This window comes from Aphelocoma coerulescens, chromosome 2 (assembly GCF_041296385.1).
Source record: "Aphelocoma coerulescens isolate FSJ_1873_10779 chromosome 2, UR_Acoe_1.0, whole genome shotgun sequence".
In the NCBI taxonomy this organism is placed as follows: Eukaryota; Metazoa; Chordata; class Aves; order Passeriformes; family Corvidae; genus Aphelocoma; species Aphelocoma coerulescens.
In genome coordinates this window covers 79,889,419-79,915,357 of record NC_091015.1, presented here as the reverse complement: position 1 = coordinate 79,915,357, position 25,939 = coordinate 79,889,419, and the positions used below count along the sequence as shown (strand labels likewise).

Below are 25,939 nucleotides of genomic sequence, written 5' to 3'. Positions count from 1 at the left end.
CTTTCAGCCAGTAAGTTATGAAAACATATTTGAGGAAATAGTTGAACTGAAATACTGTATTCTCCCAGGTGCCCATCATTATGTGGAAATCTGTTTTACCAACAAGACTGGATGGTCTGGTGAACTGAGTACGTTGAACACAGTTTGAATCTGCAAGTTTACACTCTGCTTATCCTCGGATCATCCACCACCTGCATTCAGCCTTGGCAGAGTGCTGCTTCCACAGCTGTACCTGGGGCCATTGCCCTGTGGGCCCAGAGAGAAACTCTCCTTGAGTCACCCCTCACAATGCCAGTCATTTAACACACACACACAAAAAGGGTCTTTTGCCAATGCCATTTCTGCCCAACTGCCACCTATTTTTCTCTCTTTGGGCCAAAGAAGGCAGGACACTGCCTGTGGAAGAGGTTGCATGGTCCAGGCACTTGGGAGAGGAATGGCCGCTTTACAGGCCTCCTATGCTCCAGAGCTGTGATTGCAGCTGGAGATGACACACGGTGCAACAGGTTGACTGTGACAGCCTTTTCTACAGAGGCACCTCTCAATTTCTGTCACACTGACAACAGAGCTAACCCATCTGAAACTTTCCCAGTTCCCCTACGCTGTATGACGAATCCTTTCTACCTTATCCTTCAGCACACATTCTGAGAATTTGCTACGTTTCCTTCAGCCTTAGTAGGAAGTCGATACAGAGGAAGAATAGATTGAAAGGCATTTTAACCTGAATGAAGTTGGAGAGTTTTCCCTCTGAAAGCTCATAGTGACACATGAGATAGAAGCCTCTTTTGATTCACAGAAAATGCAAAATTCAGAAAAAAAATATTAAATTTGTACAGCAGTAGACCAAGCTACTTCTTTGTCCTAAACACAGAATAGTCATCTATCTCCTCCATTCATTTTTCACCAGAAAGAAACTTAGAAGGTGAGACTCACAACAGAGATGAGCCTCTGAAAGTAGCCTAGGAACCAAGGAAACTGCAGGGAGTTGTAAATGTCACCAGGCAAGAGTGAAGGCAGCTTGTCCTGATGAAGGATTGCTTGTAATTATCCATACTAAAGACCTTAATCTTAAATAGTTTGATCTGCTCAGGGGATAAACTGAACCAGTATGCTTACACAGTTGAGTTAATCTCTTTATGCACTGGGATTTGTTATGACTGTCATTTGCCTCTAAGACTTGTTAGTCCCATGTACACATATGGCAATGGGGTGGGAAGGCTGACAACTGTTCACTCTCCGGGCTGTCACCGAGGTTCTGCTGGGCTGGAATATTTAACACCGACCTGTCTTGAGGAAATTCCTCTCGTCCAGGTATAAGGCAGAAGACCTTTAGGTCTGCTTCACGCTTTGTACCAGCTCTGCAGCTTTCTGCTATTTTTCTCACTACCTTCACCACCACCCTGGCTGGCTGTGACTCAGGCTCATCCATTCTCCTCCACACTTGGAAAACAGACACCAAGGAAAGCAGTTGGTCTCCTTCTTGTTTTATGAGCAAATTGTAAGAAGATCCAGAAGAAAGCCAGGCTAAGTGCTACAGTAAACAAAAGCAGTCAGGCTGCTCCAGAGGTGGCTGGCCCTGATCAGTACGGGCACTTGTCAGGGCAAAGCCCTTGGCCAGATGTTCCCCACAAGCAGGCCCTACAAATAACATTGGTGAAGCAGAGTTAATCATTCCTGCCACGGGCCTGGGAATGCCTCGACTCTGGGATGCTGAAGGCACCGCCACAGGGGAGCTGCAGCCCCCAGAGCTGTCCTCACTGTCCCAGCTGCCCAGAGAACAGCTCTCCAGGCAGACCTGGAGCCACAGATGACCCCGTATCCTCCATGTTCTCACAGTCCCTGCAGTTTCTGCATCACGGGCAGTGCTGGAGGGGCAGTTCATGGCTTCAAGCCCCGCGTGTCTCCGAGGGCTGGGATCTTCGCTCCCTGCAGACACCCCGGGTGCTGCCGTATCTCAGTGCGTCTCCGCCTCTTGGAGAGCACGAAGGCGCTCACAGTACCCCGCTCCCCGCCACGGCCGACGGTGCAGACGAGCGGCGCTGGGCACTGCTTTACTCTCGGACACGGCTGGAGAGGGCAGAGCCCTCAAGCCTCGCCTCCTGCTCTGAAGCGGGGGCAGCACTATCCCTTCCGGGGCTCCAGGGCGGGAGCAAGAACCAAGAAAACGACCCGACAGGAAGGACCAACACCCGCTCCGGCCCCTCAGCTCCCGCCGTCGGGTGGCCAATCAGGGTCGCCGAGGGGCGGGGCCACAGCCCAGGAGCCAGACCCTCCCCGCTCTGCCCTGAGTGACAGCGGCGGCCACCAATCAGAGCACGGGCAGCGGACCGCCCCTCTTTCCGCACGCTCCGGCGCATCCCGGAGGCGGGCCGGTTCCGCATCCCGCCCCGGCGGAGGCAGGGAACGGGAGGGGAGGCGGGCCGGTTCCGCATCCCGCCCCGGCGGAGGCAGGGAACGGGAGGGGAGGCGGGCCGGTTCCGCATCCCGCCCTGGCGGGGGCAGGGCATGGGAGGGGAGGTGGGACGGCCTCTCCGTCTCCTTCCCTCCCCGCCGGGCCGGCCTCGCTGTGCGGAATGTTTTGCCGGAGCGCGGGCCGGGCCCTCCGGGCGCTGGCGCTGCTGCAGTTGCAGCCGCCCGCCCGGGCAGCGCCGCTCACGGCCCGGGGACCGGCCGCCTGCTACGGGTAAAATCCACAGCCGCCACCTTCTTCCTTTCCCCAGCTCCCTCCTCCCCTCCCGCGGCTTGGGGAAGGGGGTATTTGTCAGACGGGCGGTGGGATGGACAATGTGTTAGCAGAGGGGGTGTGGACTGGATGGGGAGGGCGGGATGACAAGGTGGGGACTCGGGCGGTATCCCGAGGAGCCTGCTCCTGCTTTTCCTGTGCCGCAAGGACCTGTACCAGGAAGGCTCCGCAGCCCCGTCTGGTCACCTGTGCCTGTGACCCTCCCCTCTGGTGGTTCCCGCAAGGCAGGACGTGCCGCTGACCGCCTGCCCCTGTGGCCACCTGCTGCTGGTAAGGGGCTCCCTGCAGGCCGCCGAAGTCGCAAAGAGAACACATGTATCTAATCTGTATCACACTGCTTATTCCGCAGATCCTGTTGAGGAAAACTGACATAGTACCGTAATTTTTTTCCCCTGCACGGATAAAGACTGGGTCGTGTTGTAGCACAGCTAGAACAGAGGTAGTTCCCAGATTAAGGTGCATTCCTACAGAGTACGAGGTGAAGTACAAGATCTGCCCACTCTGCATCTGTGCTGCCTTGGTAAACACAGGCAGTATGTATCCAGTGCTCCTCAAAGAGCTATACACCTTGACATTACTAATTCAAAATACCAGGGTGGGATTTTTGTTTTGTTTTTCTTTACCACATTTTCCAATTCTGTCAACCAATGGAAAAAACATTCTTTATGAAAACTTAAAAGAAGTGAAGTCATCCTGCTGACAAGCACACTATGAAGTGATTTCAAGCTCACAGCAATTTGATATTGGGAAGACCAAGTCTGCCTTAGGTGTTGCCGGTTTCTCAGTACATAAGAAACCCAACTCATTTGTTGTTAGTCCAAAAAGTATTGAAAATATCCTCTGTGTGAAACTCGTGGATTTCAGTGGACTTCACACTGAGACACAATCCAAGAATGGAAAAACATCGCAAATTCAGCAAATTTCTCAAGCCCCTGATGTTAATAATTAATCCTAAAAACGTAGAACTATGTGGAAAAAAAATCTGAGTCAGGAAAGCAGCATATGTAACTCTGTCTATTAAACTGTACATCTCTAACCTATTTTTAAAAAGGTAACAAAATGTTGATTATTTCTGTTTTGTTAGGAACTGAAAGTGGTTTTGGCAGTTATTATTCATAAAGAAAAAGATCACATAATTCTTAAAATTCAATGAGAGTGATGTGCTGATATGCTGTGGTGAGAACTATAATAAAATACCTGTTGAAATTCAAACCAAAAGATGGCATATGAAGAATTAAAAAAACCCTTATAAAGAGAAGAAAGTGAAAGTCAGTATTCATAAAGGAGGTAAGGCAGCCATCTGAGTGCTACATGCAGAATTTGAGTTGTGAGGTGTATAAACCACATCAAATGTGATAAAAAGACTTTAAGGAGGTCTAGCATTACAGTCAAACTAATAATTTGGATCATATTAGCATAGCAATTCAGCAGAACTCACTGAAGTTATAATGGCATAATGAATTTCTTTGAGTGCTCTTGCCACAGATTTGCATTTGCACTCCAGTTCTTAAATTGGATCTGCACATAAGGAGCTGATACTATTCTGCACAGTCACAGCTTTTATTCAGGCATGTGGCATGGGTTACATAGACACAAGATTTTATGTCAAATCAAAAATGGCTTTGTGTTGAACAGGTTCTGTGGCTTAACTTCCACTTAGGTATTGGGACACTGAGTTTGCAAGCTATTGTTCATTTTTCTTATGAAAAGGGTTTAAATTAGTGGGATTGTTTTTACTTTTAATCCACCACTTTCAACTCTGTACATACTGTAAGTAGTTCAGACTTTATATATTAAAATTGAATTTTTAATGAATTGCCCAGTGCATATCATGTAATAGAGATTATTGTTACATCTAAGACTGGAAAACAACATGTCTCTATGCACATGAAATCCACAGTGATTGAATTCATAGAGCAAGAATACTCAGTCTAGTAAAAATTAGGGTTAATCAATAGGTAACCAAATGAGAAGATTTTTATTATATTACCTTTAAATAAAATGTGTTAGGCTGTTGAAAAGATGTTTCGCAACTGTTAGAGCACAAACTTGCCTGGGAGAACAGATGCAATGGTTTATACTGTTAAGAAGATACTTTGAATCGATGCTACTTCTGCTTTCTCACTAGGTGTTTGTATCTAGACATGGTTTCTCAGGTCACTTATCTGCTTACACGTGTCTTGCTTTGTACTGAATATTAGTGTAGGGGGTTGAGTGTTGGGGCTGAGAGATGGCCTGTACAGTTGGTTTCTCTGGTGATTTTACTAGGTGGATTTATTGCTCATGTGGTATTTTCCAATTAAGCATTATCTCCTCGTGAGATTACACTGACAGAAATATTATTATCACATTCTTCTTCTCTGCTCTCATCTCAGTTCAAAGTGGTTTTCATTGCAGACCCTGTGGTTCATGAGGGACAGCAACAATAGATTGTGGTTTCTCTGGCAGATGAAGAGGCTCAGTTTAGTAACAGCAAGGTGAACACCAGCCATTTCGAAAGTTACGCTGTGACAGAATGAGGTTTCTCCTCTCTGACGTATTTGTTTCAATGTTTCTGTAGCCATGTAAAACTGCCTTTATATTTTCCTGGTTGTACCATCAAGACATTTTTTTTTCCCCCTATCCTTTAGCCTGGGTATGAATGCTACATAGTGGTCACAACTGAATACTTCTCTGCTCCTGAGAAGCTGTTTTTAGTCTTCTGTGCACCCATGAAAGGCAAGCAATCCATTAAAATCTCACACTACTGTCATTAATATCTAGGAAAAGTAATTATTCTGTATTCCTGGAGTGACTATGTAGTAATAAAAACTGTCTGAATGTTTTCCTATTTCTCTCTTCTTTCCCTATCCCTAGTACTTCAATAACATCTGCCAAAATCCAGGTGAATGGAGTCCACCTGCATTATCAGCAAACAGGAGAAGGAAGCCATGCAGTTCTTCTGCTTCCAGGAATGCTAGGTTTGGAGATTTTATCTTGTCTTTGTAGAGCAACCACCTCTTTATCCATCTGGTCTCAAGCAAGAATGCATAAAAATATATTTGTAATGCATTCAACATCTGATTATGGAGCGTTTTCATTTTTAAAAAAATTGCTATACTTAGAAGGGAAAATGCAGAGTTGTTGCCATCAGTTAACAGTTTTTAGAGGATTTCATTTATCTCACCAGGCACCTTTTATACAATGTCTTGACTTACCTAGTGGTCACTTCCACTTTTGGATTTAACTGTGCAAAGGTGGCGTCCAGGACAGGTGGCAAATAGCTACACAAGGCGGAAAAAAGCAGAAGGGGGGAAAATCAGGTCAGCTGTATTTGTTACACAGACTGAATTATGCATTCCTTTTTAGAAGCTGGATGGACTCCAACTGGATTAATAGACATAATGTAACCCTTGCAGTTTATTGTGAAAAAGTCACTGTTAAAACTTTTTTTTTTTGCTTGAAGATGTATTTTCACATTTTGTTTATTCAGGGCAACATCATTAAGATTCTCAATGGCTTTTTGAAATGGACAACAGGTTCTGCTAGCTAAGTGGTGTCTGTCCATCGAAACCACTGTTTTTGATAACAACCTTTTAAAATTAACACAGCCTATTTTTTCTGGGTTCTTGCAGTTCTAAAGGGCCCATCAGACTTACCAATAGTTCATGGCAGGCTGTCAGTAGGACTGTTTCTGTGCTCAGAGTTGAACTAATGCTTAATAGAATTGCTGGATAAGATGATAAAATGTCAGGAGCTGAAGAGCAGGAAACATTTGTCCTTCTTGGCAGCAACATTTCCAAGTCTTCATGAAGTGGTTCTTTCTTTCAAAGAATTCTCAAGGAGAGGGTGGAAAAAATTAATGCTAGTTGTCCTTCAAGTAGTCATATGTTTCAACCTATTGATTTTAAACAGCTTTTTAAACTGGCAATCATGTTGCCAGTGCAAACGCTTTAAATAGAAATCATGTATTTCTTCAGTTGTGAACAATATTATTATTGTTGTTGTTGTTTACTGTTGTTATTATGTGTACATTGCTATTGTGAAATTAGCATTACGGCAAACAGTTAGGCTTAGTGTCTTTAGCCTTATAAAGTTTATAGTTTAGCACTTTTGGGCAACATGTGGGAATGAACTTCACATTCTGACCGATGCATCCTTCTTCCCTTTGTCAGAAAACTGACACTAAGTTTTCAATATTATTTTATGCTACTTACAGTATTAACACACTAATAAGTTTGTTGTGGCAACAAGGTAAGTGCTTTTAGGTCACCAGAATTAGTCTCTAGACTATTTGTAGACTACATTCAAACAAAAGAGATATTATCTCTTTCTAGCTACAAAAATACTAAGAAAACCAAGAGGACACAGCATTTATATATGCTCTCAGTCTTGTGTAATTTTTAAGTGATAAAAATATTGTATAACAAGCATGCTCTTGGAGGTGCAGAAGTCACACAAGGCCTCTGTAAGAATATGAGATTAATCAGTTTGTGTTGGCATTTTTCTAACATCCTGATATTTTGCTTCTGACTAGCTGTTAATTGGTTTTGCAAGAGATCATGTCAGTATGTAATCAGTTCATCAGAGAAGGCTGTATACAGCCTCTTTTATAACTTAGACCTGTTGATGGTATCTGAGGACAGATTTCTCCAAGTAAACAGAAAGAAAAACATTAAATGCCTTTAAATGGCCCTTTTAATATATAGCAAAATGGATATAGCAATGTAATCCACAATATAGCAATGGATGGCCAATTTTATATTTCAGCACATTAAATTTGAACAAGTTTTACCTAAATAGCATTTAATACTGTTACCACATGACCACAACACAAGACAAACTGCAGTCTTACCTTCATGCTAGATTACCTTCATTCGTAGACAGCTTAGTGCAATAGACAGGAGTACTTCATTTTTAAATCCTTTGAAGGTCTGAGTCATTAATAAAAGAAATGGTTCTGCTTCAGAAAAATTGGCTGTATTTGGCTTATTTTTACATATTAGAAAAATCAAAATACACAATTTTATGCTTCTGTGTCACCACAGTCCCCTCAGCAAACAAAGTATTTAAAGGTCAGCTTTGAGCACCAATATTCTCATAGAGGTGCTTTATCAAATAACAACCATCTGGCATGGTGCTTTTCACTTACAAATTTCTAGCAGAATATTCCTGCCCTTTCAGTTTCACCTGTGATGTCCAGGTAAACAGCAATGACCATGCTACTGCTTTAAATCTGTTAAAGATAAATCCCTACTCAGTTTAAGGTAATGTATTTAAGCACATGTGAGAGCACTGTTCTTGATAACCTTTCATACCTACCAGAAATGGTTTGCTCTGAACATACTGCAGATGCTTCTAAAGATTTTAGTTGTGATACTTCCTGTCTAAGATTTGCAATGGATAGTTACAATTGAAGAGTACTTCACTCGCTGGATAATCTCTTATTTGGAATAAAGTTACAAGTTTTCCCCAATTTCCCTTTAGAGTATGTATACTATGTATGCATTATGGTGGTTAATAAAATTGAAAAATTATAATGTTTCAGGGAGTGGTCAAACTGATTTTGGGCCACAGCTTAAATCTATGAATAAGCAACTTTTCACAGTTGTTGCTTGGGATCCTCGGGGATATGGAAAGTCCATTCCTCCATCTCGAGACTTTCCCCCGGATTTCTTTGAGAGGGATGCAAAAGATGCTGTGGATCTTATGCAGGTAAATCTATTATGAGATTTTATTCTTCCCTTTTTTTTTTTTTTTTTAAAGCTGTTTTCCTTAAATTTTGAGAAGGACAAAGGTTGTTTCCAGCAGACAGCAGATTATGGAAAGACCATACAAATGAAGGCTTAAAAGTGAGCATATACACACTGTTCCAGAAAATATTTTGTTCTTCCACCTATTCTGCAAGGTGCATAGAGATTCAGCAGTGGGAATGTGGGAATTAATATAAAGCAATATGCTTTTATTCCAAGACCCTACCCTAAGAGGTTTGCAGCCAAGAACTATGTGAGTTTAGGTAAAGTGTGTGTAAAAAACAAAGTGTGTGAAGTAGCTTAATTGAAGGGATTACCATACTGAAAGGCTCATAGAAAATTTTCTATTGAGTAGAATCTTGGTGTTATGCCTTGAGCAGCCCATTTAGGAAACATTTGATTCTAAAAATTAATTTGATGCTTTGCATTTTAGAGCAGATTACTGAAATCATTGTGAGAAATCAAAGTCTTCCTGTGACCATACCAAATCTTACTAACTAATACAGCAGTTGCAGTTATAAAGAATATGGCCTAAAGCTGTTATTATTTCTCCTTCTCAAAGAATTTTTTATTCAAATCTGTGTTTCTGTGTTCCTCTTTTATTCTGTCCTATAGCTGCTGACACTATTTTCTGGTTTAGTTTTAACTAATATTCTGGCTTTTTTATATTAAGCTGTACAGTCTCTTTGGTCATGTTAAGAGAGTTGGCAGAGCATTAAAATTCAAAAATATGAGGCAAGATTCAGACAGTCAGTCCAACTGTATTTCTGTAATAAACAATAACCTTGCTGAAAACCCATCTGAAACTGGAAATGTGGCCTTCCTGGTGTATTCTGCACAGCAAACCAAAGTAAGTCTGACAGCAGAATCGGGATTAAGACACAGATTTGCCCTCTAACCATAAAAGCAATCTCTCTGTACTGTAAATCTTCAATTTTTTCTGCTACACTAGCAAAGAAAATAAAGATGCTGCCATGAATAGGTGACAGACTTGCAGTCTCAATGGTTGTAACCCCCTTCTTGTCTCTGTTCAAATACTAATAAATGCAAAATATTAAACAGAGCTTTCCCCAAAGGGAGTGTAACCATGTAGCTTGCAGCAAAACAGGACAGCAGCCTACCAATCTCTAGAGCTGCCAAAGCAAATGAGACATAGCATCCTGTTTTTTTGAAGATGTTTCTCAATATAAGCATATAATAACAACTTACTAAAACGTTACCAAGCGTGGGTAACTTGCTTCTATTTTAGGATGTTATAAAGGATAGCACAAATCCCAAGGAATCATTCCAACTCTGATTTCCAGAATATAATGGTTTACATTCATCATCCTGCCTACAATCAGCCAAAAAACACATCCATATGGGTGAGCCTTTAGAACCTTTGTTCTAGTCTCCTTCAGATTCTGGTATCTCTGCTGGAGATGTGAGTGATGCAAGGTTTCTGTGAAATAACGAAAGCTGAAATTCTGCAGAGTATTTAGCACCTTTATGCAGAAGACACTGTTCTGTATCCCTCTTTGTGTTCTGTGAAGGAGTTTGCTTGAAATAGAAGGAGTATAATGCACCTAAGTCCACTTTGCTATCTTCCACCCCAATGTCTAATGCTAGCAAAGTCAATAGCATTAAAACAATTACTAGGGAAATAATTAGTGTTGATATTTAAGAAGTTCTTACTCTTCAAAGCTACTGTCCTAGCAAAAGGATGATCTTGGGCTTCTCTATGTTTTTGTAGATCACCTATAACTTTTGCTGATGCTACACTCCCTGTGATGCAGTAAAAACTTACATATAGTGCAGAGTGATGTTGTATTGCAGCTCACTGTTGTATGTGGTAATTGGATTGCATTTCACACGGGCCTGCACAGAGGAGGTGACTTCAAAAGAAATTTTGTTCACTCACGGGGTGAAGGCAGCACAAAATCACCCACAGAACTGTGCTGTGCAACCAGCTTTCAGGTTACTGCCCATGTTAGGTTAGCAACCTGTACTGTAAGTAGTTCAAAATTAAAGTAAGCAAACATGCATACCTTATCCAGCACAGCTGTTGTATCACATTGTTTTTCTGAAGGCTGCAAAGGATAAATTAAATTTCTCCTGCTGGAAAGGCATCCTAAGATACCCCAAAGAATGCATCAAGATAAAGGCTAGTAAACAAGATAAATACTGGCAGCAAATAGATCTCAAATAACCTGTCATGAAGAACAAAAATTTTAATCAGTTATTCCATCCATCAGCCAGCTTTGAGCTCCATAATTTGCTATTGTCAGTAGGGGAACAGCAGCAACATCAAAAACTTAACCTCTGCAAGCACTGCTGCCAACCCCCAAAACCTGCCAAGACACCAGGAGCCCTTCAGCAGCACAATAATGAAAGTTGGACACGGATTAACTACCTCTTCAGCAGACCAGGGCCAACTTCTGATCGGCTGCAAAAATTCAAAGTTTCCTTTTCTTGCTATCATGTCCCTTTTCTTGTTATCATGCTTACATTACATGTCCCTTTCTTTCCCCTACCTTATTTGTTTCCTGTTTAGTAATTACAGCTTTGCAGAGTGAAATCTAAAATTGGTCAAACTACAGTGAGAAGAATACCAAGGATGAAGCCAAAACCAGAAAAGCCTAATAGGGATAGAAGTCTGCTAAATATCGAGTTGATTAGTAAAGTTATGCCTCACTTGAGCATCAAGTTTACAAGCACAGTAGAAACATCTTTTTCTCTCTCTGTAGTTGTTTCTCTCATTGCCTGCATTTTTCCTTTCTTCTGTTACAACAGAGCAGGCCTGGACTTCCAACACCACCAAATACCAAAGCAATCCATTCAACTAACTTGCTCTTTTCCCTCCAAAAGTAAAATATCCTCCTTAATTGCATCTAAAAGGCTGTAATTTCTGCAGAGCAAAAGCAAAAACCACTGAAATATATTTTCTTGTGAATGAGTTCACAAACTGAAGTTTCTGTATGCAAAACTGCAAGAATTGCCTAACCATTGAATATCATCCCTCTACAACCTTCAGATGCATTTTCTCATGAGTGCCTTTACCTTCCCCACTCTTTCCCCACTGAACATAACACACACAAAATCCTCTCTCCTGTGACTGCCAGTACTCCCTACCACATATAGTGGTTTATGAGGAAACAAGAGTTTCAAATTCTAGTAGAAAGCATTATCACAGAATCACAGAATATGCTGAGTTGGAAGGGACCCATCAGGATCATCGAGTCCAACTCCTGGCCCTGCACAGGACACCCCAAGAGTCACACCATGTGCCTAAGAGCATTGTCCAAATGCTTCTTAGACTTTGTGAGGCTCAATGCTGTGACCACTGCCCTGGGGAGCCTGTTCCAGTGCCCAACCACCCTCTGGGTGAAAACCTTTTCCTGATATCCAACCTAAACCTCCCCGAACTCAGCTTTGTGCCATTCCCTTGGGTCCTGTCAGTGGTCAGAATTAATTAAGGTCTTGGTTGTCATATTTTTTGCCCTATGCTTTCCTTTTCAAGGAGGAATTTCATTATTAATATTTCGAATTGCAACTCACCATGAAGTAACATTTAAAATATACACTTAAAAGCTTCAGAAAATGTAAATTAGCAACAAAAAATTGATACAATCCTTTAGAAAATACTTTTAAGTATTTTTTGGTTGTTACAGAGCACTTTTTTTTTTTTAGCTCAGCTAGTATCAGTAAATCCGATAGCTGGTTTCCATTTTTCAAGTCTTAAACTTTTCTTTTTCTTAAGTTTAGCCTAATCTTGGATTGCTTACCATCCACCCTGTGATAGTCTTTGCCAACCTCACACCAAGAGAACCCACAGATTCTTCATATCATCAGGCTCTCTGAAAAGGTCTTTACTCTCCGTTTTCAATCAATTTTTCTTTTTTTTTGGAGGGCTTTTTAAAATGCAGCAAGAATCTAATAGGACTACTGCCTGTTTCATTAAAGAGTTATAGAAAATTGAAATGGCAGGTGTAATTTCTTGTTTTCTAAATATTTGACCTGGTCTTTAGTATTTTTATGTATAGCAAGAAAATGATATCTTATTATGAAAGCTAACTATAGTTCAGCTGTGTGTGTTGTGCCTAAAACTGTACAGTTAATTTTCAAGAAATATTTGATGTTTAGTTGTAAAACCAGCTGGTGATTTGCATGTAACTTTCTTGTATGAATCAAGGCACTAAAGTTTAAGAAGTTCTCCTTGCTGGGGTGGAGTGATGGTGGAATTACAGCACTCATTGCAGCTGCAAAGTACCCAAATCTTATCCACAAGTTGGTTGTCTGGGGAGCAAATGCCAGCGTTACTCAAGAGGATGTGAGAATTTACAATGGTATGTATAAACTGCATGTTGTATTCTAAATTAATTATTTTAATTTCTACTTGACCCAAGAATCTTAGTCATGCAACAGCTAAGTGGAGACAGAGCTGAGGACATAACAAACCTAAAGAGACAGAACACAAAATTCACTACGTTGCGAGGTATAGGGATAGGTTAAAGTTATAGTGAGAAACTCTCCAACAGTTACTCTAGGGGCAATATAATAGATTTTTTGACAAGCCCTTACCAACTTACCCTGACGAAAAGCAGAAGTTATAATAGATTATCAGTAGTTTTCAGAAAGTCAAATTTTTGTTGTTATAACAAATTCCTAAAAATAAATTCCAAATAATACTATCAAACCCCAGGTTTGATTTCTTACCTCATATCTTGCACAACCTTTTTTAAACCAGGTCCACAGATAAGCACTGGGCTAGTTCTTAACAGCTTTTGCTTCTAGAACCTATATAATATAGACAGTAAGAAAACAATTTCATAACTTACCGTTTAAATTCAGGAAGCAAATTAATAATTCAAGTAAATGTCCCAAGATGTCTTTACCATTTGCATTCCTTTAGAGTTAATTATTATCATTAGAAAACCTTTGCAAAGTAAAGAAACATGGGATTTCTGATCCTTATTCCACTCATGTGAAATAGAATCTGAGATCTCTTCTCGCTATAAAGGAAAGTAAGAAGAAATGCCTGGTGAACTCAGAAAGGGACCATATTTCCTTTTGAACGTAGAAATGAAAAGAGTTAACTGTGTAGGCTCAACAAATGTAACCTGGTATAGTTTCATTTTAGTGACTGGAGTTTGATTTATATCAGCTGTGAAATGCATCTGGCTTCAGCAAAATTACAAGTGTAGGTATTGCCCATCTGTATTTACCTCACCTATACTAACACTAAAAGTGGTGGTAGTAGTAGTAATATAGTTTTTAGTTCAGAAAACAAAATGCTTTTTAGCTCTGTAAAATGCTTTCTTTCTCTACATGTTTTATATTTATTAAATTTTTATTGTACATATATGAAATGCACATCTCCTCCCTGCACTACAGGCTAGAATGTAAAAGAAAAATTTTAAAAAACCCTAAAAACAACAACAAAAAGAAGTCCTGTTTACATGGAACACCCACTGCAATGCTGGCCTTTGTCCTCTTTGTGGATTGTTGCTTTCAACATCTCTCCCTGGCTGATAGAGTTGAGAGTAGCAGCACAAGTCTTCTACAACTGGCTCATCAGTGCACCTCAGCTGCCGAGTTTCACAGGAGAGACACGTGCTGATTTGGTCCTTTCAACGTTGGCTTCTCCCTTCTCTTTTTAAGTTAATGCAAGCCCCATGGATGAAAAACAGTAGATTCTATAAAGGAAACAGTTGTTAAGTACCATCTAGCCTGGGGTGAACAGACTCATTTTCAGTTAGATGCTGTTATAAAACACTTTCAGTCACTGGTACCTTTGTCATTTCGCTGGACAGGTTCTCTTTGTTAATTAACACTTCACTCCTTTCTTCCCTTAATTCCCTTTTGAAACCAGTTAAAACCTTTGCTAGTGGCATATATTGCTGTTTGATGATTCAGTACTGTCCTGTTCTCTGCGGTTACAACTTTGTTTCAGACTTTATTAGCACAAAGCTGTACAGCTGAAATATAGTTTAGTGAAAATAACCCTTTTGGATATGTAGTTTGTGAGCAGTACAGAAAATTTTAGAGGGAAATAAATAGAAGACTGATAAATAAATAACTAAAATGTCAAATTATTTGTACAGCTTTAGCCAGCCTGCCATGAGTCACAGGACTCTACTAAGTGGAGTCACTTGTTTTTGTGTAAAACTATGGCAAATGTACCATGATGTCAGCCTGCTGGAATGTCTTAGTAAGAGCTTCCTTCCTCTGAGAGCTGGTAGGAGCCATGGAAGAACTTCCATCCATGAATCAATGCAAAAGGCTAAAGGATATAAAAAAGAACTGCCACGTCTAGCAGTCTGCTATGAAACATTCCCATTTTCATATACAAAGTACCCCTTGAACTTCTCTTATGAAAGTCTTCCAGAAAGTCATAAAACTTCTGATGGTTCTGAGTCCTTTGATTATTATTTTTTTTCCTGTTGTTCCTTGTGACCATAATGACAAGATGTTCCTCTACAACTCAGAAGACCACAGCAGAGATTGCACAACTGTCTTTTTTATACCCTTTCTGTACTACGATTTAAAATTCTCATTGCAGTTTCAATGAAATACATATTTGCAGTCTGGTTTGAAAACTTCCCTATATTAGGTGTGGGTTTTTATCTTGTTGCTGGAAAGGACATAACATATTTCAATGTTATTTTATGTAGGCATCCGAGATGTTTCAAAATGGAGTGAAAAGGTCAAGAAACCACTGGAAGAGCTGTACGGACACAAGTACTTCGCAGAAACCTGTGAGGCTTGGGTAGATGGAATATCGCGATTTGCTGACAATTCAAATGGTGAGGCTTTCACAGCATTGAACTGAGGCAATTAGAATAGCAGGCAGGCCTGGATAAAAAAATCTAACTACTTCTAGCAGCAGTAAAGGAAGGACTCTGCATATGGCATTAAAAGCTGGGTGTGACTCACACTCAGGAGTAACACAATTACTCTGTAGATGGCTCACAGAACCAGAAAGGTGCAGGAGAAAAACATTTATGGAAAACATTAGCAGTTGAGGCTCTCCTCTTGTTCCACCACAAAACTGCATTATTAAGTCATTGCTTTTGTGCAGGCTAAACAGAAAGGATTCTGCTCAGGCAGAATCTTTTTCTCCTCTTCTGTCTCTGTGTACAAGGATTATCTCTTGGTGACATAGTTAAGATGTACCAAAAGTAAGGCATGCTCTTTCCAGTTTTTGCAAAATGGAGCTGAAAAACTCTTTCAAACCTAGTATGGTGTGAGTTAAAAAAGAAGGGACTTCAGATTTTGAGAACTCAGAACTTAAAAAAAGCATTTTAAAGACACTATTGAAACAGCTCAGGTGTTTAAAAATAATTTAAAAAATAGTAAACTAGACAATATAATTCTTTATCCCTGAAGATTTCTGCAATTACTCTACATAGACCTTTTCAGCCAAGGATATTATGAATAATAATCTGTGGTTCTATTTTAATTCAGAGGAAATTTGCTTTTAATTTGCCTAAAGCAGTAATGTATAATACAGAAAAAAGGAGTTTGTAACTCTTATACACATTTTCCTATAGCTCCCATAATGAAAGATAGGTGATGTGCATTAACAGGCAGCAGGTACTACAACAAAAACGTTCCTTCATGTCATATTTTTTCCATAATTATTTTGTATAGGATCAGTGCAGCACTAGGATTTCTCCCAGTAAAGTGATGTAACAAATTATGTTCCAATTTTATTTTACCCTTTCTGGAATGCTTCTTCTTAAAAAAAAATTTATTTTTATATGCAAAGCCCAGGCTGGTGAATCTGTGGCTGTGACATCCTTTCACTGCCTGCACGTGCCTCAGACACTATGAGATTAAGTGGCTGTGAAAAAGAAGCCACCTAGAAACATGTAACAAGGAACTGAATTACCTAGATGCTGAAACTGGGTCAGATATTGGAAGAAGCCTAATGTTTGCTACAAGAGATGAGCAGCTATCAGACTGCAGGCTTTTTTGCTGGGAAAAACCCGTTTTCCAACTTAGATTACAAACAGGCCACCTTGCAATTAAAGTTAAGACACTGCAACAAAGGCGCAGATACAGCAGATATAAGAAAAGGTGTTAATAAAACCCATCAGAGATAAAAGGAGGACAGCAAAGCCAATGTTGGTCAAAAACTCAAGCTGATTTTAAAACTAGATTATTTTCCCTGAATGAGACAGCTTTTAGTGTGAAATACGATAAGAAATGACCTTTTAGAAGGAGCCAACACTTAAGGAAACTGAGTAAGTTACATAAAGTCTCAACAGCCAAGATTTTTCTTGCTGTTCCATGCTTTTAGAGTAAATACAATTTAGTGGTTATGTTACAAAACAGTTTTAGGACTGAAAACTAGGAAATAATAGTTTGACTGCCAACTATCTCCCTCGATAAATAACCTCAATTTACTTGGTACTTGTTCTGAAAAACAGTCAACATTTCTGCAGTGTTAGAGGACTATGGGTAAAATGTTCTAAATGTAAATATTTCACTAGTAGTACTGCAAACGAAGGCTACATAAATAACCAAGCAATTGTTAAAACTCAAACAGCCTCTGACTTTAGAGCTAAGGAAAGCATGCATGGATGAGCATTAATCTTACAGCTGTTGGTAGCTGCAAGGTGACAACTACAAATAAAGTTATCTCAAATTAAAATGGGACACAAAGCTCATCAAGGATGTTTTGCCCAAAGATTCCCTTGCAAGAACATGGGAAGAAGTTAGGCAACGAGTTTAGAAACTAAGGGATGAGGAAAAAAAGGGGAGAAAATTCAGAAAAGTCTTTAAACAAAAGCATTAAAATTACTTCTTGTGAGATTAATGACTAGTAAGCATAAAATTATGAATGGGCAGGAAAAATAGCCTTTGAATAGTTTTAGTTGCAATTCATATCAAATTGTTATGCATTTGTATTGGGTTTGCATGGCCAGGTTTTGGTACTGGGGGGTTGCAGGGTGCCTAGAAGCTTCCCCCATGTCCAGCAGAGCTAATGCCAGCCTGCTCCAAGACAGACATGCCACTGGCCAAGGCCAAGCCAATCAGTGATGGCAGTAACACCTCTGTGAAAACATATTTTAGAAGGAAAGAAAAGTTACTGCAGCCAGAGAAGAGCAGAGTGAGAATGTGTGAGAGGACCAACTATGCAGCCACCAAGGTCACTGAAGAAGGAGGGGGAGGAGTGCTCCAGAGCAGAGGTTCCCCTGCAGCCCGTGGTGCAGTCCCTGGTGAGGCAGCTGTGCCTCTGCAGCCCATGGAGGGCCACAGAGATGCAGAGATCCACCCGCAGCCCATGGAGGAGCCCATACCAGAGCAGATGTATGCCCGAGGGTTTCTGTACCTGTGGGAGGCCTGTGCTGGAGCAGGCTCCTGCTGGGACCTGCAGACCCATGGAGAGAGGAGCTCACAGTAGGGCAGTTTTCCTGGTAGGACTTGTGACCCAGCGGGGGACTCATGCTGGAGCAGGCTGTACCTGAAGGACTGCACCCTATGGAAAGGTGACCCGTGTTGCAGCAGTTTGTGGGGAACCATTGCTTGTGGAGTGGATTCATGTTGGAGAAGTTAATGGAGAACTGTTTCCTGTGGGAGGGACCCCACGCTGGAGCAGTGGAAGGACTCCCTGAGCAGCAGCAGGAACAACCTGTGATGAACTGACCATAACCCCACTCCCCACCTCCCTGCACCACAGGGCGCAGGAGGTAGAACCCAGGAAGAAGCTTCTAAGATTTATTTTACTTCTCATTATCCTACTCTGATCTTGTTAGTAATAAATTCAATTAATATCCCCAAGTTGAGTCTGTTTTTCCCATGATGGTATTTGGTGAGTGCTCTCTCCTGGTCCTATCCTTGTAACTCAGGAACCCTTTGTTTTGTTTTCTCTTCCCTGTCCACTTGGAGAGGGGAGTGATGGAGAGGCTTAGGTGGGTGCTTGGCACTCAGCCAGGGTCAATCCATTAGAGCATTGCAGACAGCAAAGGGCCTGGGAGGTGCAACAGGTATCAATACAGCCTAAGTTAATTTGTTAAAAAAAAGTAGCAAATCTTGTGACTTGACAACCACTGTAACAAAATGCAGCTTAACCTGAGAGCCATAGGACTCTAAAGCTGAGAAGAACAAAGCTGGGAAGGAGATTCATGTATCAGCTTTGAAGAGTCAGAGAGAGCCTGGGGGAAATGTGGAACAGAAGTACTTCATTCTCTCTATCCTTTTGTCCTATTATCCATTAATGGAGCAAATTGCAGTGAAGTAACATCTTGGAGTAAGAAATGTTAATTATAGTCCTGCTTACATACTTCTGTAGATTAATCACACACTATCCACAAGGAGAGGCAGTAGCCAGAACCCAGTGGAGTTCAGAGTCCTTTACAGAAGCAGTTTCATCTGTCATACAATTTTAAAGTAAAGTGTAACCTTCATTTGTTTTCTCCCTAGGTAATATCTGCCAACAGTTGCTGCCAGATATTAAATGTCCCACATTTATAATTCATGGTGAGAAAGACCCTTTGGTCCCACAAGCTCATGCAGAATACATTCATAAGCACATCAAAGGCTCTCGGTAAGTTAAATGATGGAGTTTTTATATACCATTTTTGGAGAAATGAAGCAGTTCAAACACAGTGTTTGGAAAAAAAAAAAGAAAAAAAGGTATTTGGGCAAGCTGTCTCTGCCACACAGAGAGCTATTCTAAACTTCCCTAGAAAATTACAGTGCAAACAGGGTAGCTGGGCCTTTCTTGCAATATAAAGAATACAGTATTTTAATAAGTTCCTTCCTAAAGCCCTCTGAAACTAAGTTAATTTTCCTCTTTTCACTCCACAAACAGAACCACTACTCCCTAAGATTCATCAAAGCAAGCAAACTTGTTTTATGACCATTGCATTCCTTTTGCTGTAAGAGACCTCATTTCTGTCCCATTCAGTTCAACAGAGAATTTAAATGCTATGAATGGAGAGAGATTCCCAGTTATTAAAGAGAGAAGCACAGTTCACTTCTGTTTGCTCTGCCCTACTGATGTGAACAACCTCAGAGATTCTGTTTCCACCTGTCCCATGAATTTTCAGTGTTTTTAGGAAAAGCAGAATGAGAAAAAGCTGTACAGCTGTGCTCAGAAATATTACTATATAAACAAGAAAAATGTTAGGGCACCATCTGTCTCATGTGTGATGTGGTTTAACCCCAGATGACAACTCAGTACCACTCACTCCCCCACTCATGGGCTCAGGGACAGAATCAGATGAATAATAATGAAAAAACCCCTCATGGGTTGAGATAAAGACAGTTTAATAGGTAAAGCAAAAGCCATGCATGCAAGCAAAGCAAAACAAGGACTTAACTCACTGCTCCCACAGGCAGGCAGGCATTCAGCCATTCCCAGGAACGTCAGGCTCCATCACAGATAGCAGTTACTTGGGAAGACAAATGTCATCCTTCCAAACATCCCCCTTCCTTCTTTCCCCGGCTCTGTATGCTCAGCATGATGCCATATGGTATGGAATATTCCTTTGGTCAGTTGAGGTCAGCTGTGGCCCCTCCAAACTCCTTGTGCACCCCCAGCCTCCTCCCTAGTGGGGCAGTACGAGAAGCACAGGCGGCCTTGATGCTGTGCAAGCACAGCTCAGCAATAGCAGAAACATCTATTATCAACACTGTTTTCAGCACAAACCCAAAACACAGCCCCATAATAACTACTGTGAAGAAAATTGACTCTATCCCAGCCAAAACTAGCACAACTTGAAAATTCCAGAAATGCTTCCTATCAAAAGCTGGGATTTTACCAGCTGAATTCTCCTCATAAATTTGCACACAAATGCAAGCGTTCTATTACTACTTAATAGCAGACTGTGATGATTAGCACTGGAGAACAGAAGTAGTGAGGGGGGAAAAAAAGGCAACACATTTTTATGAATACAAAGTGTAGGGAACTGTTTCACTGGTGTTATCTCACTGCAAAAATGAATGATATTATCTCAAAGTCAGGCACACTGATCATAGTAATGCATGCTGCCACAGGAAAGATGAGAACAAGAGATCTTCCTAACAATCACATGCAGGTGTTTTATTTCATGTCTGCTGGTTCCTTACTCCTACATGCCCTGCTCAGAACACCTATCATCCTGCTTGGTTTCACCAAGCTCCAAAATACTCCAGATGCTGACTAAGGCAAATTATCCCAAAAAAAAAACTAGACAAGGATCTGATAGCTTCTCTTTGGAAGACTAGTCAAAGAGGAAACACTGTTAGAAATTGCCATCCAGTATAGTGTAAAACAGTGATTCTTTGCATGTCTTTGTGCTGAAGTGCTCTCCTGTATGCATATTTGTCAGAAAAGAAACCAGATTAATGGTGTTCTCAGAAAATAAGACTTGGGTACATGGTCCCATTCTTCTCTGATTGTATTGGAAATGACATTTTCCATTGTGAAGTAGAAGGAAAAGCTTAAATTCAGTTTGCTTTCAGTAACACATGCTTCTACCATCAGCTTTTCTTGCCCTGATTTTTATCTAGTAGTAAAGTAGAAAAAGCTTCTTCTGATTATAGTGCAGGTACATTGCTTGTTTCTCTCATGGTGGAAGACTGTGCCATCATTCTGCGTTTGCATGGTATGGCTGGAATTTGGTGGCATTACCAGCAGTAGGAAATAGCATACACAGTGCTATAGGTTTGTGCATCTGTGTGCTGCTTAGTCTTTGAAGAAACAGACTTAATAAAATTCAGACAATTCACTAGAAAAGCTGGGTATGTTTCACATGCTGCTGCTCTTTTCCCAAAACAAAACAGCACTTGTCACCACCAAAAGAAGGTCAGTCCCTCTTGTTATAGTGGGACTTTGACATGAAGGCAACAAAGTATCAGTCAGAATGGTTTTAGCTCTGTTGAAACTGCTTAGTTTCAAAACAATTTAAAGAATTTCCCACCCCCATATAAATAAGTATACATTCTTGGTGTATAAAGTTTGTCTCAGATAGAAAGCAAAAGCAAGTGGAATTTTAGGCATGTCAAACTCATATTTGTATTACAAAGATTTAACTTTATTCACAGGTACTACTTCTAAGCTTTTGGTATAGCCAGAGAAGTTCTGACTTCCCTTCTTATTTTAATGGATGAATGGTTTTAGTTTTGGATTGTCTTTTTGCAAAAAGATGAGACAAATAATAACCAAGTTTGGGTCATGACAAGGACTCTGCATTTCACTGCCCAGCACAACTACTGTTCTCTGAAAGAGGCAAAAGTGCTCAGGTACTTTACGTACCTTTCAAAGATGCATCTTACATAAGTTTTGGAATTTTATCTTCTGTGTTGATCACCAGAAAAGTTTCTAGAAACTGGGCCTAGGACAAAAATTTCTTTTTGGCTTATTTTATCCTCCCCAAAGTGGGACAAATAGTATGGTTATTGCTTCAACTGTTGCTGTGGTTCACATTCTGAACCACATGTAGAGGGACAGTACTTAAAATAAGAGTTACTACAGTTACTTACTGGGTAACCAAGAGCAAGGAAGATGCAACAAGTATTTTAATTACCTGTACTCACAGAATAAAATGTGTAATCAGTGTTTGATTTTTCTCCTCTTTTAAGGTTGCTTCTGATGCCAGAAGGAAAGCACAATTTACACCTGCGTTTTGCGGAGGACTTCAACAGAGAAGTGGAAAATTTCCTACGCTGACTTGGACTGTAAAACAAGTCAGAGGTGCTTGGCCTTTGCCTTGTTTAGGAATATAAGTTGGCTTTCCATTTTCAATGAAGTTATAGGTAGGTTTGAGTCCTGTAAGAAAAAAACATTAAACATGTTTGCATGAGAAGGATATGTCTCAAGAACACGTAAGCCTCAGTGATCAGAGCATACCACTGTACTGCAAGACTTCTGACATGTCCTTAAGCTTACTTGTTGCCACCCAGGCTGAACAGTTGTTCTTTGTCCAATAGAGGTATTAAGAAAGACAGAAAACATGATCTAGAATGCATGCCTTTATGTGCTCTTAATATTAAAGGACAAAAAACATTGTAAGAATTAGGATTCAGAAGTGTTACATTGAGAAATCTGCCAAAATCACAAATGCTGAGAGGATAATTGGGTACATAATTTCTAGAAAACATGCTTCACCACCACTATCAGAAGTCATTCAGATGCATGCCCACTTTACAGAAGTTCCTTTGATACCAGAGGGCTTAAGCCTCGTCCTCCTCTCCTTCCTCTTCAAACTCGCCCTGCTCATCAGCAGTGGCATCCTGGTATTGCTGGTATTCGGAGACCAGGTCGTTCATGTTGCTCTCAGCCTCCGTGAACTCCATTTCATCCATGCCCTCGCCGGTGTACCAGTGCAAGAAAGCCTTGCGCCGGAACATGGCCGTGAACTGCTCCGAGATCCTCTTGAAGAGCTCCTGGATGGCCGTGCTGTTGCCGATGAAGGTGGCGGACATCTTGAGGCCGCGCGGGGGGATGTCGCAGACGGCTGTCTTCACGTTGTTGGGGATCCACTCCACAAAGTAGCTGCTGTTCTTGTTCTGCACGTTGAGCATCTGCTCGTCCACCTCCTTCATGGACATGCGGCCCCGGAAGATGGCGGCCACCGTCAGGTAGCGGCCGTGGCGGGGGTCGCAGGCAGCCATCATGTTCTTGGAGTCGAACATCTGCTGCGTCAGCTCGGGCACCGTCAGGGCGCGGTACTGCTGGCTGCCGCGGCTGGTCAGCGGGGCAAAGCCTGGCATGAAGAAGTGCAGCCGCGGGAAAGGCACCATGTTGACCGCCAGCTTGCGCAGGTCGGCGTTCAGCTGGCCGGGGAAGCGAAGGCAGGTGGTCACGCCGCTCATGGTGGCCGACACCAGGTGGTTGAGGTCCCCGTACGTGGGAGTGGTCAGCTTCAGGGTGCGGAAGCAAATGTCATACAGGGCCTCGTTGTCAATGCAGTAGGTCTCGTCCGTGTTCTCCACCAGCTGGTGCACAGAGAGGGTGGCATTGTAGGGCTCCACCACCGTGTCCGACACCTTGGGCGAGGGCATGACGCTGAAGGTGTTCATGATGCGGTCGGGGTACTCCTCCCGGATCTTGCTGATCAGGAGGGTGCCCATGCCGGAGCCCGTGCCTCCGCCCAGCGAGTGGGTCAGCTGGAAGCCCTGGAGGCAGTCACAGCTCTCCGACTCCTTCCTCACCACATCCAGCACAGAGTCCACCAGCTCAGCGCCTTCCGTGTAGTGCCCCTTGGCCCAGTTGTTGCCAGCCCCGCTCTGACCTAAGGGCAGACCAGAAGCCAGGTGCCACATTAGCGCCCCAGGCACAAACAGAGATGATGCCACTGCCCCTTCCCTAGGGGCTCCTCCCCTCACTTCCATCCCCACTCTGCTGTGGGGATTCAGGTTCCCCAAGGTCACTCGCATGCTCGCTCCAAGTCTTTCCTGTGTGTGGAGTTCCCACGCTGGAACTCCTCCATCCCGCAGTCACTCACCAAAGACAAAGTTGTCGGGACGGAAGATCTGTCCAAAGGGGCCGGAGCGCACGGAGTCCATGGTGCCGGGTTCCAAGTCCACGAGGATGGCACGGGGGACATACTTGTTACCTGTGGGAGGAACCAGCACCGGCGTTACGGCCCCGCAGTCGGCAGCCAGCGTCACAGGAGCCCTGCTGTGCTCCCATCCACCTCCCTACATTTTTCTGGAGAGGCACTGTCACAATCAAGACTACCATGTTATCAGAGCCTTTCTGAGAACAAAGGTCTCTTAGAGGAGTCACTGGCAGATGACAGCTCTTGTTCAGGGATTTTTCCAGCCTCCTTGAGCTGTCATGCCTGCCTCATTTATTTAAGGACATCTGAGGAAGCAGACACTTACCGGCAGCTTCATTGTAGTAGACATTGATCCTCTCCAGCTGCAGCTCACTGTCCCCATGGTAGCTGCCCGTGGGATCAATGCCATGCTCATCGCTGATGACCTCCCAGAACTAGAGGAAATTTTTGAAAAACGGCAATTAGCCAGTTCCAGTGGAAACAGCTGGCCAGTGCCAATCACACACCCCCAGCGCAGCCCATGCATTCCACGGCCCTGACCACTCCCTTGCATGGCAGAGCAGCTGCTGGGTGGGAAGGTGAGTCAGTGCACAAGGGCTTCGCTGGCCACAGCAGCTGAACTAGCAGGGGGCAGACGAGCAGCCAGAGCACTGAAGTGCAAGTTAATTCCTTTGTAGCTTGTATCCAAAGGATGACCACCTCTGGCTATATCAATTTGGTGTCCTCCCATTGTCTAGCATTGGCTTAAGACCCTTTAGTCACTACAAGATGGCAACACCTGCACACGTTCGGTGGTGACGGGTAATCCGTGGCACTGAAGCACCTCCCGTTCCCTCCGCCCTCGGGAGCCGGCGCCGTGGCCACAGAGGGGCGAGGCAGCGGCGGATGGCCGCGGCTGCCTGCAGGGAGGCTGGGCACGCCAGACGGGAGCGCGGGCATATCCCTGCCCCGCGGCAGCTCAGACCGGCAGGGCCGAGGGGCACAAGGGCAGGAGCCACAGCGCCTCAGCAAACCCCGGGTCGCTTTTCATTTCGGGACGGAGCTGCGTGCCACCCGCAGGAGCGCCCCGCTGCCCGCGCCCGTCCGTACCTTGGCGCCGATCTGGTTGCCGCACTGCCCGGCCTGGATGTGCACGATCTCACGCATGGTGCCGGTGGCCGAAGCTGCCGCTGCTGCTGCTGCTGCTGCTGCTGCTGCTGCTGCTGCTGCTGCTGCTGCTGCTGCTGCTGCTGCTGCTGCTGCTGCTGCTGCTGCTGCTGCTGCTGCTGCTGCTGCTGCTGCTGCTGCTGCTGCTGCTGCTGCTGCTGCTGCTGCTGCTGCTGCTGCTGCCGCCTCCTTCGCCGCCCGCACTCGCAGCTGCGGCGGCCGCGCCCCTCGCTGTCCCTTAAATCGGGCGCCGCGCCCCGCCCCACGGTGACGTGCGGCGGGAACGGCGTGGGGCGGGCCCGGCCCGGGCATTGTCTCCCGCGCCCCGGGCTGGTCCGGTCTGGGGGCGGCAGGCTACGGGCCCCTCCACGTGCTGCATGCTGCTGGCTTGGGGCGCCGGGGGAACCTCGCCTTCAGCCGTCGGGGAATAGGCAGGAATCGGACACGACATGGCTCATCTTGAGGTGAAAAAGAAAACAAGACCGCCTAACTCTTCTTTGCACACCTGTTGGAACTCGTCCTCTCGCTTCCTTCGCCTCTACTGCGCCACAGCAGCAAAGCACATGCTGCTCAGTTTCATTGGCACCCTCAAGCCTGTATTTCTAGCTCAGGCCTGCTTAATCATGTTTCAATATGTTTGAAGCACAAGCATAATTTTACCATAGCTCGGGCACCTGAAACAAGCAGAGATTGGGTAGTGATGTTAAAGCCCACAGCTACTTTCAAGCATGAAACTGTTTTAGATAGTGCTGCTCAATCTGTATATATGGGGCTCTAATTTCAGGAACACAGAGGGTTGGCATGAGATTTTATGCTGCTGCTAAAGAATGTTTTTTTTTCTG

The 25,939-nt window shown here is 43.1% G+C and overlaps 2 protein-coding genes across 2 annotated transcripts; one reads left to right on the top strand and one right to left on the bottom strand.

Annotated features, from left to right (window-relative positions):
- The first annotated feature begins 2,526 nt into the window (after window positions 1-2,526).
- BPHL (biphenyl hydrolase like) lies at window positions 2,527-22,462 on the top strand. Its single transcript, XM_069008211.1, has 7 exons — window positions 2,527-2,683; window positions 5,600-5,703; window positions 8,271-8,437; window positions 12,647-12,800; window positions 15,129-15,260; window positions 18,886-19,009; window positions 22,030-22,462. Exons 1-7 carry the CDS (start codon window positions 2,574-2,576, stop codon window positions 22,115-22,117), a joined length of 879 nt encoding a protein of 292 aa, XP_068864312.1. The 5' UTR covers window positions 2,527-2,573; the 3' UTR covers window positions 22,118-22,462.
- On the bottom strand, window positions 22,407-25,424 carry LOC138106880 (tubulin beta-1 chain-like). Its single transcript, XM_069008210.1, has 4 exons — window positions 25,041-25,424; window positions 24,277-24,385; window positions 23,895-24,005; window positions 22,407-23,681 (listed from the first exon to the last, which is right to left on the bottom strand). Exons 1-4 carry the CDS (start codon window positions 25,407-25,409, stop codon window positions 22,621-22,623), a joined length of 1,650 nt encoding a protein of 549 aa, XP_068864311.1. The 5' UTR covers window positions 25,410-25,424; the 3' UTR covers window positions 22,407-22,620.
- Between the last annotated feature and the right edge of the window lie 515 nt (window positions 25,425-25,939).

What these genes read in the sequence shown, in the direction of transcription:
- BPHL (XM_069008211.1), top strand. Translation starts at nt 2,574, where the DNA reads ATGTTTTGCCGGAGCGCGGGCCGGGCCCTCCGGGCGCTGGCGCTGCTG. An exon ending in ATGCTGTGGATCTTATGCAG is followed by an intron (nt 8,438 to 12,646) that starts GTAAATCTATTA and finishes GTATGAATCAAG; the next exon opens with GCACTAAAGTTTAAGAAGTT. An exon ending in AAGCACATCAAAGGCTCTCG is followed by an intron (nt 19,010 to 22,029) that starts GTAAGTTAAATG and finishes TCCTCTTTTAAG; the next exon opens with GTTGCTTCTGATGCCAGAAG.
- LOC138106880 (XM_069008210.1), bottom strand. Translation starts at nt 25,409, where the DNA reads ATGCCCGGGCCGGGCCCGCCCCACGCCGTTCCCGCCGCACGTCACCGT. An exon ending in CTACTACAATGAAGCTGCCG is followed by an intron (nt 24,006 to 24,276) that starts GTAAGTGTCTGC and finishes TTCCTCCCACAG; the next exon opens with GTAACAAGTATGTCCCCCGT. An exon ending in TCCCGACAACTTTGTCTTTG is followed by an intron (nt 23,682 to 23,894) that starts GTGAGTGACTGC and finishes GTCTGCCCTTAG; the next exon opens with GTCAGAGCGGGGCTGGCAAC.